The sequence below is a fragment of the Nymphalis io genome, chromosome 9 (genome assembly GCF_905147045.1).
Source record: "Nymphalis io chromosome 9, ilAglIoxx1.1, whole genome shotgun sequence".
Taxonomy (NCBI): Eukaryota; Metazoa; Arthropoda; class Insecta; order Lepidoptera; family Nymphalidae; genus Nymphalis; species Nymphalis io.
In genome coordinates, this window is record NC_065896.1 from 13,042,906 (window position 1) to 13,063,762 (window position 20,857).

General features: G+C 32.3%; 2 protein-coding genes across 3 annotated transcripts in view; one reads left to right on the plus strand and one right to left on the minus strand.

Annotated features, from left to right (window-relative positions):
• Nucleotides 1–676: 676 nt before the first annotated feature.
• Nucleotides 677–6,705, minus strand: LOC126770497 (uncharacterized). Its single transcript, XM_050489900.1, has 5 exons — nt 6,417–6,705; nt 3,785–5,214; nt 3,251–3,455; nt 2,003–2,178; nt 677–1,785 (listed from the first exon to the last, which is right to left on the minus strand). Exons 1-5 carry the CDS (start codon nt 6,538–6,540, stop codon nt 898–900), a joined length of 2,823 nt encoding a protein of 940 aa, XP_050345857.1. The 5' UTR covers nt 6,541–6,705; the 3' UTR covers nt 677–897.
• A 1,285-nt stretch (nt 6,706–7,990) lies between these two features.
• The window catches only part of LOC126770516 (BAG domain-containing protein Samui-like), a 29,115-nt gene continuing 16,248 nt past the window's right edge, over nt 7,991–20,857 (plus strand). Inside the window, exon 1 of one of the 2 annotated variants that reach the window (XM_050489937.1) lies at nt 7,991–8,158. In XM_050489937.1, the coding sequence (XP_050345894.1) occupies nt 8,135–8,158 (24 nt within the window). In that variant the 5' untranslated portion in view covers nt 7,991–8,134. Of the gene's footprint in view, nt 8,159–18,838; nt 18,953–20,857 lie in introns of those variants that run through there. The other variant, XM_050489936.1, reaches the window with a different exon arrangement.

A 20,857-nucleotide genomic window follows, 5' to 3' on the forward strand; every position in this document is an offset into this window, starting at 1 on the left:
CTACCCAGACGAGCTTGCACAAAGCCCTACCACCAGTACCATACCATACCATACCATCATATCATTGGACAAGATATGGAATAGGCTATTCATAACGGATATATGAAAAAATGGCGAATTTAAAATGTCAGCGAAGTTGTTATTGGACCTTTCGAAGTAAAATTAAAGTGGATAAGTAGTTACGTAGAATGATATAGTACTATGTTTTGACATAATAATTTTATATTAAGAACTATATGTAGTGCATAATATAACAGCTATTAGCATTATAATATATAAATCTAAGGTCTATTTATACTCCTGCTGATTAGAATAGGCTATACTTGAATTACTTCATTCTCAAAATAATACAATGGTCGGCAGAGATTTGGTGTTGCAAGGAATGATTTAGTGCCAACCTCTAATCTCTGAGCAAAGATAACCCCTTACTATCAGGTGGATCATTTTATTGTCTGCCTTCAAATATTAAGTATAAAAATATATATAACTCCATGAACAAAACTGTAACCCCGTGGAGATCTGACAGATAAAGGAATAATGATGTAGGTTAAATATATAAGTAGTCGAAAGTAAATAATTATTACCAGATTGGAGAAAGATACTTTTATAAGACGGAATATAATTCAGGATTAATAATAACCGTGCTGTTTCTTTTTATAAATAAATAATAAAGAAATTCAAACTTTTACCAGACAATATATTCACAAAAATATATATATATACTAGCGCAGAACATTTTTCCCGACTGTACTTTCCGTCGTCGGCTTTGGACTCTACTACCACTTACCATCAGGTGGAGTAGAGTCATTTGCCCTCCCGGCAAATATATATAAAAATATATATATATTTTAAAATGTCCTATGTAATCTAACTACTAATTTGCTATATTACATAATCTCAGTAACAATCTAACGCGTTAATCTCATCATTAATTTCATATATACCTAAAAAATCATCTAATAACGATGAAAGACTTTTAATTCCATTTTTCCAATTATGCTTCTGTTCAATAACTTTTTTGAAGTCTTCGCTTCTAATAAATGAGACAAATAAATATGGCGACGCAAAACTGAGGAATTTCGTTCGGTTTACACTGATTGGGTGTGGTTCATTAGGCTTCAGACTCATGTGCCTTTCATATATGTTTGCTAATAAATTTATATCATCCGCTTTTAAAATACTCTCAATAACATTTTCCGCTTTCTCCAAGTCCTCCGATTGTTCACCGACACAATTTTCCACGTTAATGTTATCCAATTTGATTTTATTCAGCAAATCATTTACATTTTTCGGTTCATTCTCGCTAGGGGTCAAACTTTGTGGAACTTTATATCTATCAAGAATATCTAATAGTTCTGTGGATATTGCGAGAGCGGCGTCCATAATCTCCACTTCGGTTTCATCATGAAGCAATTTCACTAGGACGGTCAGGCATCCAATCGACGCGAGTTCTTCGAGGATTCTTGTCAAACGTTTTTGGATTTCTCCTTGATTGAGTGTGACAATTTTCCGGGTTTCCCTAGAGAATGTCACCGGTGGGAATGTACCATCGAGCATGCCTTGATCGTTTAGTAATGACTGTATAACAATCTTCCAGAATTTGAGTGCAGTCAGCTGAACTTCCCAATGGAAGTCGCTCAGGGCCGCGGACACCATATGATCATATAGAGTTATTTTGAAGTTACGGTTTAATTTAACATTCTGATAAATCTCACAAAGAACGTTGCAGGCTTCTTTGCGGACGATGCCTTCCGGATTATTTGAAAGTATAAATAGAAGTTTTTCCTGTAAACAAAAAAACACGTAATTTAATATTTAAAGAAATAAAAAGATAAGCGAGCTGGCATAGTGAATACAATACGGGCATACATCTGACAATAATGTATTCACCCAGTGTCTGATGATGAAGGAAAATATCGCGACCAACCCACAGCGGAGAAGCATGATGGACTAATAAAATGAAGTCACCAGAGTCATTTATCACGGTCACCATGCAACGTACCTGTACGTCCGGGAACTGCTGCTTGAGGTGTTCCCACAGCGGGACCACCTTGCTGGCCGCGCCCACGCACTTGAGTGCGGACACGTGCACGTAGTACTCATGATCGTTCAGCGCCATCGTCATTGCCACGTTTATAAGATCATTGGCGATAATCTGCTTTTGGAATGGCGGAAACTCTGAAAAATATATATATTAATAGTTGTTTAAAGTGTGTTAGATAAATAAACATAATACATACTTATACTTTTATTATACAGAAAATTTGGTTTAGAGGTATACACAATAACCCAGTATTGATAAGCCGAGATGGCCTAGTGGTTAGAACGCGTGAATCTTAACCGATGATCGTGGGTTCAAACCCGGGCAAGCACCACTGAATTTTCATGTGCTTAATTTGTATTTATAATTCATCTCGTGCTTGACGGTGAAGGAAAACATCGTGAGGAAACCTGCATGTGTCTAATTTCATTGAAATTATGCCACATGTGTATTCTACCAACCCGCATTGGAGCAGCGTGGTGGAATAAGCTCCAAACCTTCTCCTCAAAAGGGAGAGGAGGCCTTAGCCCAGCAGTGGGACATTAACAGGCTGTTACTGTACTGTTACTGTGATATGTTATATAATAATAAATGCACTAAATATATATGCACTATATACATAATTTACAGTATAATGATACTATCGGTAACAGATAATGTATATGTAAATATACTTACAAATACATTGTTTTTTTATTGTATAGATAGGCGGACGAGCATATGGGCCACCTGATGGTAAGTGGTCACCAACGTCCATAGACATTAGCACTGTAAGAAATGTTAACCATCGCTTACATCGATTACAACATTACATGTTATTATATGTCCCATGCGCCTGTAATTACACTGACTCACTCACCATTCAAATTGGAACACAACAAAACCAATTACTGCTGTTTTGCGATAGAATATCTGATGAGTGGGTACTACCTACCCAGACGAGCTTGCACAAAGCCCTACCACCAGTAAATTAAGTAAAACTAATGCTATGCTATATATATGTATGTATGCCAGTGTTATGTGTATTTATACATATATATTATCTGTTACCGATGCTAACGTTAATTAACTTTTTCGGTAGGCGTAGATGACGTCATACGGTGCTGTCCTATTCAAACAGCATTTGGAACGAATAATAATGAAATTCAAAATACCTTTTTACTAGTAATATACATTATCCTCGAAAATATAACAAAAGTTTTATCTTACTTATGAATGAGATGTCTGTGCAAACGTACAGCAGCTCTAGCGCCGAATCTCGCACCTCCCAATGGAAGTCGTTCATCTTCATATAGATAAGTTTCCCGAGCTCGTGCATTGGCGACCCTGGCTTTGAATCCAACAAAAGAGAGAGGTTTGGCGGGAGAAACTTCTTAACTGTCATTTCTATTACGTTCAATGCTGTCACTACAAACTGAAAAAGAAAAAAAAATTGCTGACGAGCAAACAGGTAACCTGATAGTTAATACACGTCGCCTTAGACACTGGCACCGTAGGATATATAAGCTTCCTACACCGTAAAAGTGCTGCCAATGAGTTTATCTAAGATGTTATGTCCCTTGTGCCTGATATTACACTGGCTCACTAACTAAGCCCGAACTCAGCAACACTGTACGTATGTATGTAAGTTAACTGGTTGAGTGGTTGCAATACCGAGGCATGCGTTTAAAAATACATATATAAATTTGTTAAACAAGTGTTTTTAAAAGAAAAATTGGAGTTTCCATCAATTCCTTCACTGACCTTGCATGTAAGATTCTGCCGCTTCAAGACTTTATAAACAACGCTGTAAAGACATAAGACTTCGAAGCTCTCTTGCCAATTTATATTGTAGTTCTTAACAAGCAACAGCAACGAGTCCAAGACGTATGTCATCACGAGTACTTTCTCTTGATCGTCTTCAATATCTTCCTCGTGCTTCAATTCACCTTGATCATCCACCGGATTGTACTCTTGCAAAACGTAGAATAGAGTTTGAAACACTAAATTAGCTTGTTCATTATTCAAATGATCTTTTAAGCAAGTTAAGCGCTTAACACTTTGTAAGGTGGTCGCTTGTATATCCAGTTGCATCATCAGATCTCTCAAGGCATAAGCAGTTCGTGCTGTATGTTCACAAGATGAATCCATTATCTTTGCAATAATGTCGTTAACCCTATCGTCATGTTTATCCATTGATGGTCTCTTATATGTGGCATAAACCAAAGATGGTACGAGGCAAATCACTAACAATTGCTTCTGCAACTCAACTTTCCTACCGTCCAACTCCCACATCGCTGGTTCTGGTTTGTCCCAAATACAACCCCATATTAAATTGCATGCATTACAGAAATCGAATATCAATGTTGCACAGCGACGCTGAATTAGAAACTGTATAGCATTAAAATAGGTCACACTGACTTCTATTAAATCTTCCCGACTGTATTCTATGTTGGTCGCCATGGGTTTCACGACTAATATTTTCCCTATAGTCATCCAAAATACAAATTTCATAATAATCAGAATTATATCTTCTCCACGCAATCTATCCAATATGACGTAACAGTATGTAATAATTTTGAAATCTTTCAGCAAAACATTTATAATGCAATTTGAGGATTTTATATAACCTTTGTAACTCACAACCGCTAAAAGTATTTGAAACATTGGCTCGAGTGTTTTGCGAATGACATCCTCTTCTTCACAGGTTAACGAATCGATTCTCATAAAGTCGTGATCTGAAATCGGCTTTAATATAAAAGTCAGTATTTCCTTGACACTGGCTTCGTTTCCTATACTATTTAATTTCCAGAGAAATAAAGTTGCAAATTTATAGGTTTGACGTACAACAAAAACGGTACGGTTTTCATTGCACAGACTGAGAATTTCTTTCCAGACCCCACTCTCTAAGAGCCAGTAGACGCCTGAATTATGATTAACAAGAGCAAGAGCTACTTCCATGTAGGCTACTCTCAAGCTTGTATCCATGTTCTTTGAATTTATCTCATTGAATGATTTAGCAATCTCGTCACCTTTTTTTGAAAAAATTTTAGAAAAATGTACCTCTCCTTGTGCGATAACTCCTAATATTCTCGTGAGAAACACTTTGACTGTATTATGGTATTTTTCCATGTGATTGAGTGCTTCTATTAGTAAATCAGGTAGTACAGGCCATGTTTTCAAAGAGGTTACATCTACAACAAAATTAAAAAGAAAATATATAGCTACGTGTATATTATATTCATTGTTTGACATTCATTCATTCACAGACAAATGGATAAGGTTCTCTCTAAGCATGGAATATTTTACCCATCACTTGTTGTACACCAGTGCTAGCATACATATGTGATTCGATATTATATTACCGAAAACGCCTTGTACATATGTTGCTATTACAATACAAAAAATTCCATCGTGTAACTGTAAAGCTTGGAATGAGTGCAAAAGATAAAACATTACGTGTAGCGTCTTATGTGACTTCCCAGCCAGAACAAAATATGAGCGAAATTAAATCTTATTCCCAGATATGTTAGGTTTTTATTTGAGTAAAGCTTTTTATAACATTAAGTAAATAACAAGACGTAAGAAAGTAATAGGCCATGATAAAGCTATAAGTAAATTTCAATGTCCGAAACCAGACATCAAAAGATAAAGAATTGCTTACTGCTACTCATAATGATAACATTGAAATATGATAAAATAAATTGGGTTCAAAAATTCTAATGTTTTTTTTTCTGACTTCTAAAATACTTTTATTCTCAGACAAAACCAATCAATATTTTTGACTAATTTTATCTTTGCAACTTAACTTCTTTTAGAAAAATTTAAAATTTTCGAAATCTCCTGTATTTATCTAAAATCGTGAGTCGTAATCATTTAACTACTTCAGTCAATGTGGTCACATTTAGTTATGTTACAATGTTTTCTGAATAATCTTAAGCTCGTTGGCGAGCCAGTAGCCTAATTCTTAGCTATATTATGCTTGAATCACTTCAAGTATTTATAATGCTGGAATCTTCTAGTGTATGTCTCTGCTGTGCGTCGGTATGAAGGAAACTTCATTGAATAGTTATTATTAACAAAATAGTCTTATATCTTATAGCAATTTAACCCCACATTTATAATAAAAGTTAAGTCAAATGTAAGAATATATCTTGATTATTAGTTTCTTATGCTGATATACAAGAAAAAGTCTCAATGCCTGCGTTGGGAAATATATGGCAATTTTTTTGTGAATTTTTTTAAAAATTGAGTAGGCCACAATATCATTAAAAGCTAATAAATCTTTAGAATATTTTTAAAATTAAAGTTAATTTTACAAATTAAATTAATACACATTGCACAGATTCATAAAAGTAGTAAAAACTTAAATTAATAATTATAATACTTTACAAACCTGGATCAGAAGAATTTATTTTAATAAAAAAGTGATCAGCATAATAATTGTTCATAACATATTTTGGGTCTGATATTTTCTCAAACAAAATTTTTATTTTATTTTGTATAAGAACATTTTCCATGATGATAATTTAAAGATAACTTGAGTCAATATTTCATATCATATAAAAAGTTACTTATCAGTTTCAAAAAAAAATGAATACATATGACTTTGGAAAGTGCATTCAAAAGTAAATTTAAATGAAATCGGACTATAATTTTCTTAAATGCGCATATAAAAATACACTTAACTCAAGTTGTACAGAACTTGATTCACATAAGCAAAGTGTATACTATCAACTATCACTGCAATCTATTACTTAGGATTGAAATGACAATGACAACTTGACAATTGACATGTGTTAATATTGACATTTGACGTTAACAAGAATACAGGTTATAAAAATTACAATGTTAAAAATGCAACATTAATAAAGCATTTCTATATGTATCGAATAAAATAATTTGAAAATGAACTATTTATTTAATTTTAGAAAGAGGAGATGTATAGCTATATAAACAATGACGTAACAAGACTTGTACAAAATGCCATTAGGATTTGGATTATTAATAATTAATGATTAGGATAAACGCTTAATAATTATCAATTTTGATTACAGTATAAAGTAATCCCTAGAGGACCTCCGCGCAACCTCTTCATAATTATTCAAAGTTAATCTGTAATCGTGATTGATGATTACACTTTGTAATCCTTAATATGATTTCATTTTGCCCAGTCTGGACGTAACTAGCTTTAACTGTTCCCAATACAGAAACTGGGTGTGGCCTTTTGCCTATTATGAAAACTAATATTGACTGTTGAGTATTGGACTAGAAGTCGACTTATTGCCATTAAGCAACTGAAAGCTGAGTTTTATTATAAGTGAATGAAAACTGAAATTGCAATTGTTTATTATTTTTAAATTTTATTTTATATACGACACAATAAAGGGCTTGTAGTAGAGGTAGATAAACTGAACTTAGACGACCATACGATGATGTTCACAATGATCTCGAATAAATAATGTAGCTTAAATTATGAGTGTGGAATTAAATTACCCATAAGACAATTTTCATGGGGTTTCTTATAGATAAAATAATATATACACGTTTGTGTCTCCCCTACAACCTTCAAAGTTAAATTTTCTGAGTTTCGATATGTGTTTCAATTTTTACTGCTTAAAGCTTTTACTATTAACCAGTGTCTATAATCACTACGTTTTTGCAGAGTATCTAACTCCAACCAAGACGTAGTCGCTATGTACTCTGTGGCTCCAGCTAATGTTTCTATATTTTTTCATAATTAAGGCAATAGTATAACACTATACAACCATAAAGTAAAATTAATAGACTTGAAAACATCACATTATTTTTCATTACCTGTATTTTTTCAATATTTTAATTATAAGATAAAAAATATATTGAATTATTTCAGATACATCAAATATTATTTAACTGAAACACTTAACTGTATGTAGTATGCATGAAATGGATTTTTTATGTGATTGTTCTAGAAAGGAGAATAGTTCTGTCAAAGTTTATCTGCTGAATACGGCGAGTGAGACGGACTAAATTGTTTAGAAATTGTACTATTGTAGTGACACGAGTGAATTTGTTTCGTTTAGCAAATTTGAATTTTTAGTGAAAAACTGTGCATTTTTGTTGTTTGTGAGTGAAATGCCCCTTCGAGGAAGAAGTTTCGTGAGTATCTTATCACTGTTATCTGATATCTAACATCGTTTAGTTTTTTCGCTTTGCACATGATTTTTTATGCACGTTTTTAACACCTTTTTCTATAATGGGTATTATGCAATACATTTTTGGCCTTCATCCCATATTTGTTTACTAATCTCGCGAATTATTTTGACATCGTCGTGCTTGCACCATAATTGCATCGATGATATTCAGTTTTGTTCGCTTCAGTACAAGATACCTGGCATGGGTCCAAGTGTAGTATCCTTGACTGCTTAATAATTATGAGCAATTATTTTTTATAAACTAATATGGGATATATTAATGGATATGCAAACATTTGATATGGTTTTTCACAGGACAGTTGAAGCCTGCCTATAACACAAGTGCTCCTGAGTGCCATCTAACTGCTTGTTTGTGAGGTTAGTTTTATTATATATTAATTTTTTTTTTTTAAATGTTCATACTTTAATTTTTTTTTAAGTTATATAATAATAAAATATGTTACGGAATATACAAAAAAATATTTAACAAAGTATGTATATTATTTTTTTTCGAAATAATGTGATCTAACAATGTTGTCAATCTTGTTAATTATTGTTCGAGTGTTGGTGGTGGATAAATATATTGGCAATAAAATATTTATGCTAATTATGTAAAAGACTGCATCTATTATTCATTGCTTAATGCATCAGATCAATCAATTATTAACGTAACTAACAGTTTCAAAGTATGTCCTATTAGATAGTTAGGACTATATAAAAATTGATAAAAATTTTGCATTTGTCAAGTTAGCCATTATATGGTCGTACTAAGAATAGTATATTTTACTAAACATTTTCGGCCATACTTTAAAATGTTGTTTTGCAGGTAAAATGGGTAAAATTGTTATATAACATTTTTTATTTCCTTGGACTATCAAAAATAACAATCATCTTTTTTTTTAGCCCTTCATTTAATTTTTACTAAAGTTAATGAATGTCATTTTTTCCATGAATAGTCTCTACATAATGTCAAGTAATTAATCTCACGAGAGGATTCCGTTACTCTGACTGGCTATGTATATTCATTATGGGATGTTTTATTATCTGTCGACGTGACCTTCTGTTATGTTTTTCTTAGAATAATTATGTTCAGGTTATTGTGTCATACAGATTCCAGTGTTATTGTTTGCGTTAATGTACAGTCATATGCTGAAATGTTCCATTTTAATTCTTTATAATTAAGTCTAACGATCAATATGTTTTAAAATGCTGGGTTTAAAATTTTGTGATACTAAAATATTTTGTAAGAAACTGTATTTCTTAACTCGATTAATTCCTTTTTGAAAATAAATGTAAAAGCATGTTAATGTCGGCTGCATGGTCTCTTTCCTCATAAGGAGAAGCACTGGAGTTTCATTTATTTAAACAGGTCCAATAATAACAAATTGCAAACAGTGAAAAGTCAGTAACGATTTCCCGGGCTTAAATCTACAATTTTACTCAAGTTACTTTTTTGATGGGATAAATAACAGATGACCTGTATTTCTGTATGATTTGTTATAAACTCTCAACTTAACATTCACATTTCCGGGCTTTACAATAATTTGTAATTCTGTATACTCATTTTTAATTAATTACCTGCCTTAAAGACGTAGTGTAAAATATACACTTAAATCAAAAATTACTAATTATTAGTTTTTCCTGAATTTTTTAATTTTACAAACACTTTTCTTATTTTCATATCTTTAAAAATCTAATTTGGAGTAATATGATTAAAAAAAAAACAAGGATACTTATCAGTTCAGTTCGTGATGTGCTTACTAACTACCAGCACTCGTTTTTATTTATATACAAATAGATGTTTCGGCAACTTCCATCAAGTACACTACGCTATTTTACGGTAATGGCCTCGTAATTACTGTTGACACAATGATTTACAGCAAACAATATACTTAAATGGTCTAAAAATATAGCAGAAAACAATATGTTTTGTTCTGTTCATAAATCAGCCTGTAGAATTGGTTTGCTAATTTACATTATATAAAAAAAAGATCAATTCCTTGACTTTAAGTGTGATATTTATTCTTATCAAATAATTTCGCGTACATAATAAAGCGATATTTTGTTTTTTTTTTGTCACCGATAGTTCCATTGTTCTCGAAATTTATCAGCGATTCTGTATATATTTATTCACATACCATATCTGGTATTACACAGTCTGAGCATCGAATGAAAAAATTGAAACGTTTAAGGTGAGTGACATCTGCCTCATAGTTGGCTAAGTTATGGCTCGCCTTGAGAACATTCCGAGATCACATACTGACTTACGTGTTTAATATAATAGATGTATCAATGAGTCGCATTCAATCGGGTAAGGTTTAATCAGTTACCGTGTTGCATTAAGATAAATAAAGTATAACATAATGCTGATATACAAAGATTTAAATATTAAGCCAAATGATTTTTAGTATCTTGCTAACTTTTTACACTTACTATATGCCTATATATTTTAACTGCCTCGTTGTTCTAGTGGCTAGATATAACGCCGAAGATCCCGAGCTCCTGGGTTCAATACCCGGTTTGGGCTGATAAAAAAGTATTGGTTTTTTTCTATCGAAAAATTCTGTTTAGCATCCCGGAGTATGGATAGATCGAGTCTCTGAAGTGCCTCATTGTTGTAAATAAAACTATCAAAACTTAAGTTTATTACTTATTTCTTCAGAGAATTCCTTTTGACATTATGTGTACGTTCATATTTTGTACGTAAATAATTTTTTTTGTCTCGTCTGTACATGGCAGGAAATACCGTAGACAAACCTATTTGCTTTGTACTTGATAATGGTGTAGTACCAGATATCTGAATATTCTAGATTCAAAATGGATTTTTTTCTTTTTATTTCCTTATTGTCATTCTAACCAGTTAACAGAACGGTAAATACAAATAAGCATATATATAATCAAATAAAGATCTAGTTGCTCACCAACATACGTGTACAGAGAGAACAAATATACGTCCTTCTATTTACAAATTCAAGGCATAACTACTGAAAAATTAAACATGCAGAACAGCGCTTAAGCTAGAATGATTTATATTTCGATAATTCTGAAGTATTTCCGGTCGTGTCAGATTCACCGTCGCATTGGATTATCACATTATGAGATTCATGAAAGAGAGTGCAATTGTGTTTTCGCAAACACATTTATACACACACTGCCCAAACAGCTAATATCTGAGAGAATGGGGTGCCGTGTCCGTAATCCTCTCGGAGGATATCAATATACTATTTATAATACAGATGTTGCTCACTTCTTGTACGTGTCCATTTACTTTATATAAGATTGATATAATACAGAGATTTAAATTAAGAAGCTTGGCATCACTTGTGAGCCCAATGTAAACAAACAATGGGTCAATGACTTTATAATAAAAGTGAATATAATTGTTATTGTTTTAAATAAAAACAATTAAACATCATCTCATAATAGCTGTAATGTATTATAATTTTGTTAATTTGAGAAAAAAATGTACGTAATAATTCAAAGTTAATATAAACTGTAACAGCAATAAATGTCCCACTGCTGGGCAGTTTGAAAAGTTGTTTGAAAAGTTTTGAAGGTTATTCCAACAAGCTATTACTGAAAGTTGTTATCAGGTCATATTAAGTCACCAGTATCATCATCATCATGATGTCAAGGTCAGTCGAGTCCATTCTGGTCCCTTCTTCGATTCATCTGTTCACCTGTTTATCATTAGAAAACATATTAGAGGATGTAATTCTTGTTTTCCTTCACCGTCGAGCACGAGACAAATTTTATAAAAAAATTGATCACTCAGTGGCTTTTGAATTTTCGGATTTGACACATGGGTTTTAAAGTAACAGTCTGTAAATATCTTACCATTTGGCTAAGGCCAGTATGATGTGTACAGTATGAATTATAAACACAAATTAAGTACATGAAAATTTTCCAATCCGATTCGATATGAACTCAGAATGATCGGTTAAGAACATTCACGTCTCCTAACCAATAGGCCATCATGACTAAAGTGTTATTTATTAGTTCTATATTTATAATGTAATAGTCATATTTTGTTGTCACAAGCATTATTTGAAACTATTCTGAATATATTCGCTGATCTATATTTTGATCAGGTGACGCTATAATAAACTCACAACTCGGACTCACACTCACGGAAATCCCCAAGCGTCTAATGCAATTTCATTAAAAATAAATCAAATAAGCTTTATGGAAGTCATGTCATATCATGTCCCGGGTTCCTTCAAACGAGGCGTGAAGAGGCATGTTGCGGGCCGGTAAGGCGAAGGCGGCTAGTGCAGAACGTTTTTCCCGTCTGTACTGGCCGTCGTCGCGTTTGGACTCTACTACCACTTACCATCAGGTGGAGTAGTCATTTGCCCTCCCGACGAATATAAAAAATAAAAAATATGTTATTGGATTTCATTGAATGTAAAACTACCGCCGTTTTCGAAAGTATCTACCGAGAAGCATCGGCATTGAACTTAGTATCTACTCATTATCTCAAATGAAATGACTAAGTCAACTATATATAATTATATTTGTATATAAACAAAGTATAAATCTAAAATAAATGAGTAACACATATACATGTGTGTGCCAATTTCGCACACACGTGTTAGTATTTGCCGCAGCGGATGCAATATATATTTTAGAGGAATCGTTTTCGTTTGAGCTTTGTGAATTTCTATGAGATATTGTTATGTTTGAAAAGAAAAAAAAAACTGTACATTTGAATTTTCATCCGCAATCATGGAATGAGCAATTTTTTTGTTGTTTTCCGTATTAAACTCGTTTATTAATAAATAGTAGTAACGACAAACATAATAAGAAAACTAGAAGTTTTCTTTGAACCAGAAATCTTTTCAACAACTAAGCAAGTTTTCATCACAAGCGGATCAATGGTCTAGGAACGCATAGTGGACAAACATACTAACTTTCATTTTTATCTATATGGAAGAAGTTTGGTATGCCTAAAAATATTTAATCAATTGTATTGAATGAGTTTTGAGTTAAACTACTTGAAATATAAATAGTTCACCCACATAAAAAACAATTTGGTAATGGTTATTAGTATTTACAATTTGGTATTACAATTTGGTAATGGTTATTTGTTTTTTTTATTGTTTATTTCTTATATAAAACCCTATATGTATTTTATCGACCATCATGTGATACTGTTTCACTATATTTAAATGGTTAGGGAGCATGTATTATTACAGATTTAATTATTGCTAAATTACTTCCAAAAACGTGAAACAGAAGGTGAGCCAGGATAGCGAAAGAAGTGTTGTGTTGTTATAAACAATATTCATTAAAGAGGCGTGTGCAACCTAATGCACGCGACAGAATTTAAAATGCTTACCGAATGAAAATTTATAGTTCAGTTATTATGTCGGAAAAATATTATAAGGCTGCATTTTTGATATATACAATATATTTTTAACTCAAATAGTCCAGCGTTTGAACCTTGACTGTTGTTTAATGTGTAGATTTTGCTTAGCGGAGGCTTAGAAAAGCCCAACTTTAAATTTTCGACATAGATAACTAGGAAATATATTCTCGCTTCACTTGCATTTTGTAATTTGAAATGTATTTAAACGTTACATAATTATAGAAAGGTCACAATGAAATTCGACGTCAATTATTAAAATTTGTTTATCAAAAAGAGATTGAATCAAAAAAATCTTGGTATATTTATCACGCCAGCTATTTACGTATATTGCATCCGTTTTTGTACACGTATATAATTATTTAAGTTCAAGGTGATGTCTATTAGCTAGACGAGACAAATTTAATAACCATTGAATCGATTTGATATGGGTCATATAAGTCATTCGTTACAGACGAATCAGTAATCTGCTTCCGTTTCTTAATAACTCAATATGTATGTCAAATATATATAATTGTAAATTCTGTCGTGTCGTAAATCGTGTGTATGATGATATGATTATAGAATTTATTTTCAATGACAATTATTTTTTTTTAATTTATATTTAATTCCAAAATCATTAACTTTAAGTGTTCTCGAATAATTTCAAGGCCAGGATTCTGTGTTTCCTATAACTTTTATTTGAGTTATTAAGGGTTGAACTCACTTCCAACTTTGTAATTGACCCACCATGGAGTGACCCAGGGGGATGGCCTTTGTGATTCGATCCATTCGTAATGGTTGTTATGTAACGCGATGAAAACGAATGTTGTAATGTAATGTAACTAATAGACTGCATATTGTTAACGGAAATAAGACCTTTTCAAAAGTCATAAGACAAAAAGCGCGATAATAGAACAATTTAAATTTCGAATTTGAATAAAACGGCTAACGCAAAAAGGTTTTATATCTTTCAATTGAAGGTAATTTAATTTTATTTTTTCTTTTTTGATAATAATGCAAGTCATTCATATTTTCGTCAAATTGGATCGTATTACATGTATTCGACACAATTTTCTTATGTAAAGATTTTATCATTCGAAATTTGTGAATGCGAAACATCACGATGAAGCCGAGCGTCTTAAAACTTGTAGATTGTAAGAAGTTTCAGTTTCTTTATCTATGCCAACAATCTAGGATGAAGCCTAAAATAACATAATGATTAATAACGCAGTTTAAAAAATATTCCGTCATTAAATATGTTTTTTGTGCCGGCGATATTATTTTGGGTTGAAAATAAATTGTCTTTGTAAAATAAAGTGTAATTGTATTTTTTGAAACATCTAATGTCGAAGCTTAAAGAACATTAGACGTCTCTTTTGACATACTTCTGTTCCATACATTTTATATTTTCAACTCTTCGATAAAATAAAAAAAAACAAAAACGTTCATTCTAATTATTGAATAACTTACTTTGTGTTATGTATTATGTTAAATTTTAATACCTTCGCAATAAATATGCCTCGTATATAGTTTATATTACTTTTTAATTTTGTTTAGATATATAAAAGGTGCACAGAATAAGCAATGTTGACGAGCTTTCTCCTACTGTTCATAAATCATATATACAACATTCATGCTTATATTAAGATATGTTATATTTATATTTACTGGTGGTAGAGCTTTGTGCAAGCTCGTCTGGGTAGTTACCACCCACTCATCAGATATTCTACCGCAAAACAGCAATACTTGATATTGTTATGTTCCGGTTTGAAGGGTGAGTGAGCCAGTGTAATTACAGGCACAAGGGACATAACATCTTAGTTCCCAAGGTTGGTGGCGCATTGGTGATGTAAGCGATGTATAACATTTCTTACAATGCCAATGTCTAAGGGCGTTTGGTGACCACTTACCATCAGGTGGCCCATATGCTCGTCCGCCTTCCTATTATATAAAAAAAAAACAAGCCCGCCCGACCTGGCCTTCCCACTTCGGCTAAAATGATGACCTATAGTTTCGGAGATATTCGAGTCAGTCAGGGGTATTTATATATAGATAACATATTAAGGTTGTAACATTATATCATATAATGTATAAATACTGTGTATATAATATACATATTTATACGTGATTCATTTTAATTATAAATCAATACTCAATTCGGCCCGATGTGATTTATAATAGTCTCGCATTGCTTTATAATCGCGTGACATAATTATAGCGTGACACGAATATTTTTCATATCTATGTTAGTATTCCTACCTGGGCACGTAACGTAACGGCTTACTTATTTGTTATTCAGCCCACGTCGTACTTGAAACTATTTTAATACTAACAAATTGATTATATTAATTGTGATGTGATAATAAATACTATTACATTTAATAAACAGTAACAGCGTGTAAATATCCCACTACTAGGCTAAGGCCTCCTCTCCCTTTTAAGGAGAAAGTTTTGGAACTCAATTTACCATGCTGCTGCAATGCAGGTACGGGGATACAAGTGGAAGTTTCCTAATGTTTTTTTCTTTACCGCCGAGAACTAAATTGTTAACACAAATTAAGCACATGATAATATAGTGGCGCTTGCCCGGGTTTGAACTCGGAATCATCGGTTGGGATTTACGTCTTCTAACCACGAGGCTATCACGGTTCAATTTAACACATCATCGTATATGACATCGTATAAATCTATTGATTGATGGGCACAGATTTCCTCTTCCATTGAGAATATTTGGAGCTTATTTTGCCACGTTAATCTGAGGACGAGTAGGAATAAACTTGGATCCAATATTTCACCCAACACCCGTTTTCAATTACCATTAAACATTGGATGAATTTCAACATCCAAAGTTTGGCATAAATTAAACACGTGAAAACATCGATAGTGCGCCTGGCTGTCTATGAATTTGCGCTTTTTTTATTATAATCCGAGTTTTTATTCACTTCTTCATCTCGGCAACAGTATTTTAGACATAAAAAAAATGTTGGGAGTGCCCATTGTAAATCCAACTCATCAGTTCAATCGCTAAACAACAATACGAGTTTTATTATATGTGAATTATAGTGAGCCAGTGTAATTTCAGATACAGAGAACTATACAATTTAATCTCGCGGTTGGCGGCGCATTCACATTATATTTGCAATACTTTAGATATGTACTAAAGAGAGCATGACAATCAACGTTTAAAATTAATATATATTTATTGTCGAAATAATAAAAAGCAGTCTTAAGATATTAAAAAAACCTTATTATTATTGTAAGAAAAGTTAGACCTCCTGCCCTTTAAAATAAAAAGCTTCGTAAGCATAAAACGTTTATATCATGATATGTAACTATTGGTTTACCTGGCGCACGCTTGTGATGCTACCTTCTCGGCATATTTTTTCCCGACATCTTCAATAATCATCGTCATATTTCAGCCACTTTACACAAAACATTAATATACATCTGGAAAAATAATGTCCACACCCCATTGTATGTAACAGAAGCGGGGTACTTCTGTCCTCAACATTAAATATTCCATAACTCCACAGCGTTGCCATCGTCACTGCATCGCCTTATCAACCTTCTTCGTTAAGAAAGGATTTTGATAACTACGAATTTGCGATGATTATTTAATTAAATAATAGAGTCGAGATACCCAATGGTAATAATTCGTGAATCGTAACCGATGATTGCGAGTCCAAATGCCTGCATTCACTGCCTATGTTTGAACTAGCATCAAGTACAAAACATTAAGTAGCGATTCGTATGTCGTGCCTTTCATCGTAACAAATTTCTAGCCGTTCCGTTTTCTCCAAATCAAAACTTACAGCGTAATTAGTAAAGTATAGTAATGAGTAAAATCGAATTGCAGGGGAGCTGTTTGTTTTTTTTTTTTTTCAAAGATACTTTGAAAATTAGTCGAATATTTATTAACGTTCGTTTGCGACGCGATTTTGAAGTGTAAGGGCACAATGAAATACTAAGTTACATAAGAATCGAGACATTTATAATGACTATTATTTGTCTTAGATTAGTTCGGTGAATACTTGGAATTCCACAGCCCTGCAAACCGTAAGCGCAAGGTTATTAGAAATTGGATGGTAGAACATAAAGTTCTATATTTAGCAGATTATATAATTATGTTAGTTTTTAGACATAAAAGGGACGTGACGTAACAGCTACTGAATCTTTACATAAATAAATAAGCAAACAGCACACTTGACTTATGTTACTGCATGTTTCATATTTCATACGAATGAGGTTAAGGAGTCCCGAGTCGCAATAGCCTGAAGTAATCTTACATTAACTCTACCTTTACGACCAATAACGATTTCGCTTTCAAGATTGTTCTAATATTTATTATAAAATGCGGTCATCCTGCAATTGCGCAATAGCCGTAACTCGTTTATCATTATTATACTCGATACAATAATATATTTATCCGCTATAGTAGGGTTGTCTATTTATAATAATGTATATTTTAAATACGTAAGTTATCAATTTAAATTATTTGGTTAAGAAGAATGAATGCATGTATAAAATATAAAATAAACTGTTTCTAATAAGGTAAAATTGATAATAATTTAACTTAACAATGTAAATGTTGGAATGTATTTTGATGATGCAATAAGCATTTTCTACTTGTTCATCCTAAATAATATCAAAATGTATATAATATATATAATGTATGTAAAAGTAAAATATTTATATATCATTGGTCTTTGGGTTTGGTTCAGCCCTAATGTGAATTACGCTGCGCTATTGCAGTATGGGTTAGTAAAGAACTACGATGTCGACCAATCACACTGATGGAAGCGCGCGTAGGCGCTAATGATTCACGACTGTGGGCCCAAGGATTATCCTTTTACTGCACGTGTCGAGGAAGAAATGTGAGGTGTGCACGTGTACCGCAGAGATATCGCCAAAAAAAGCGATTAATATAAATATAAAATATCATGGACTGTTCAGGCATATAGTAATAATAGTCATACGTTTGTTTACTGATCGTATTGTCAACATTGTTTCCCATCGTCGGTTGAAAATTGTCTATGCTGATGTTTGGATATCTATTACGCAATCCCGCCGATTATATTACTATTAGGGATCATAGGTTGCAAATGTACTTGTATGCGTAAAAATACTTAAAAGTATCATAGATACGAGACATTCCGACATACGTCTGCTCTTGATCTTCATCTCGTCAACAGTGACGCAGGAATATAATTTGTGTAGCGTTATTCCAAAAGTTCTATTTCGGGGTTACGTCTCACCCACCCACCTTGCATGTAAACGCAGAGTCGAACGAGTGAGCTCTGCTGGAGGCGACTTATCGAAAAAAATTAAAATAATTCCAAAGAAAAACGATCATATTATTTTATGGTTTTACGTACGTCCAATGATAAAAGTTTGAAAATGAAGCGAAACGTGAGTACAATGGCAGTTTGTTAGTAATCGTACAATAAATTGGTTTTAATTGTTTCGTTGGTGGTGTTGCCAACAATCAATGTTTATAATATTTAAGAAACTGTTTTATTATATGATGATAAGTATTTTATCGTGTCATCATAATTGCGTAGGTGTTTTTTAGAATTATAGAACTACTCGATAATTCTCGATAAAAACAGTCGAGAATAATATGGAGTAATAATTCCTTATTACGCAATATATTTGTGTGTTACAAAATATTAAATGAAAACTGGTATTTAGTTCTCAGACACAGGGCCTCCTACGTACGCCCCAGTTAGCGTGTTTATAGTTTAGTGATTAACCCTGAAGTATTTTGAATTTAGAAAGGACTGTTTGTGGTATCATTCCATACTGACCATAATATACTCGTCTGCTGCTGGTGCTAATATATTGTGTTCATTCTAAATAATACAACGACGAGGTAGTAACGGTCTAGTTAAATTTTATATAAATAATTTGGATGATACAATTTGTTTATTGTGTTTTTTTTATACGTTATTAATGATTTAAATGGTATTCCGTTTGGTTAATTGCACATGACGCTTCAACTGTTGATTTTCCACTAAGAATACGCCCCCACAGTTTATTTTTGAAATACTGCTTTATTATACATATTTATATTATTAAATTTAGCCATTTATTTGTTAAGTATGAATTTAGTAAGTTTTTTTTTACATTGCGAATTTAAGGTTTAATTTTCTAAAACTATTTTGTTTTTAATAACGCGATGTGCTCGTAATTACAATTGGCAAAACTTCCTAATTACTTAACGGCAGTAAGTACTAATTCGTTGGGGAATTTTATTTACATTGCTTTTAAAAAAGAAGTATTTTTTTTGTTAAAAATGCATGTTTAAGAGTTATAAGTAAAAAATTGTAAAATTGGTACAAACTCATTTTACAAACAAGTGAAGAAACCAAAATATTTTCAGCTTTACGAGAATTAATTAACCGTCTACTTATTATTTTACGATAACTTGAAACGTAAATTGTTTTATCTTTAAAGTTATATTAAGGCGATGACGATATGTGACAATACATTTTATTCTAAGATTCATAGATAAAACAATAAAATATTATTGAACAAAAATGACGCAATACAACACGCTGCTGCAATGCAAGTTGGTGCAAGATGCAAATGTGGCAGGGTTTCATGTAGTTTTCCTATCGTTTTTCTTTCACCGCCGAGCGAGTTAATCCTTTTAATTAAAAAAATACAATTTATCAACGCCACTTTATTCTAATCTATTGAATTGATTCATATTATTGCATGTCAATCGTTACGCTCATTGAATATGGAATTGTATTGCCCGTTGTGTTCCGAGCCTCGATTAATTTGATATGCTCTCTGCGTGTATTCTGATCAGGGCAACGACCGTTCATTAGCTATCGACAGCTGCCAAAATCAGCCAGCTGAACTATGGTGAATGGTGATATGAGATAATGCATGCTTATTAAGATAACATTTAATTTCCATGGAATGTATTTTTTTTTGTGTAATATACATGTCATGATATATAATAATTAAATCAATCTGGTATTAAATTGATAATACGTGCATATACGGATTATATTTTTCTATATAAAGGTGAGCATAAATCGTTATTACTTTTATATTCAATATTAATTAATTACAAAATGACTAATTAGTTACTAGACAAAAATTTTATTATTTCCAAAATAGGAGCACCTATGTGACATTTACAGAACTCGCAATTGTCCCGCAAAGGATTCGTCCTCTTACAATTCTATTTTTGTGTCATCCTTTGAAACTTGATGAAGCAATTTATTGTGTGATTACGTCGAGTTCATATATAATATCTATATTTTAATGGCGGTAGTTGGACCCGTCTGACTGCACACA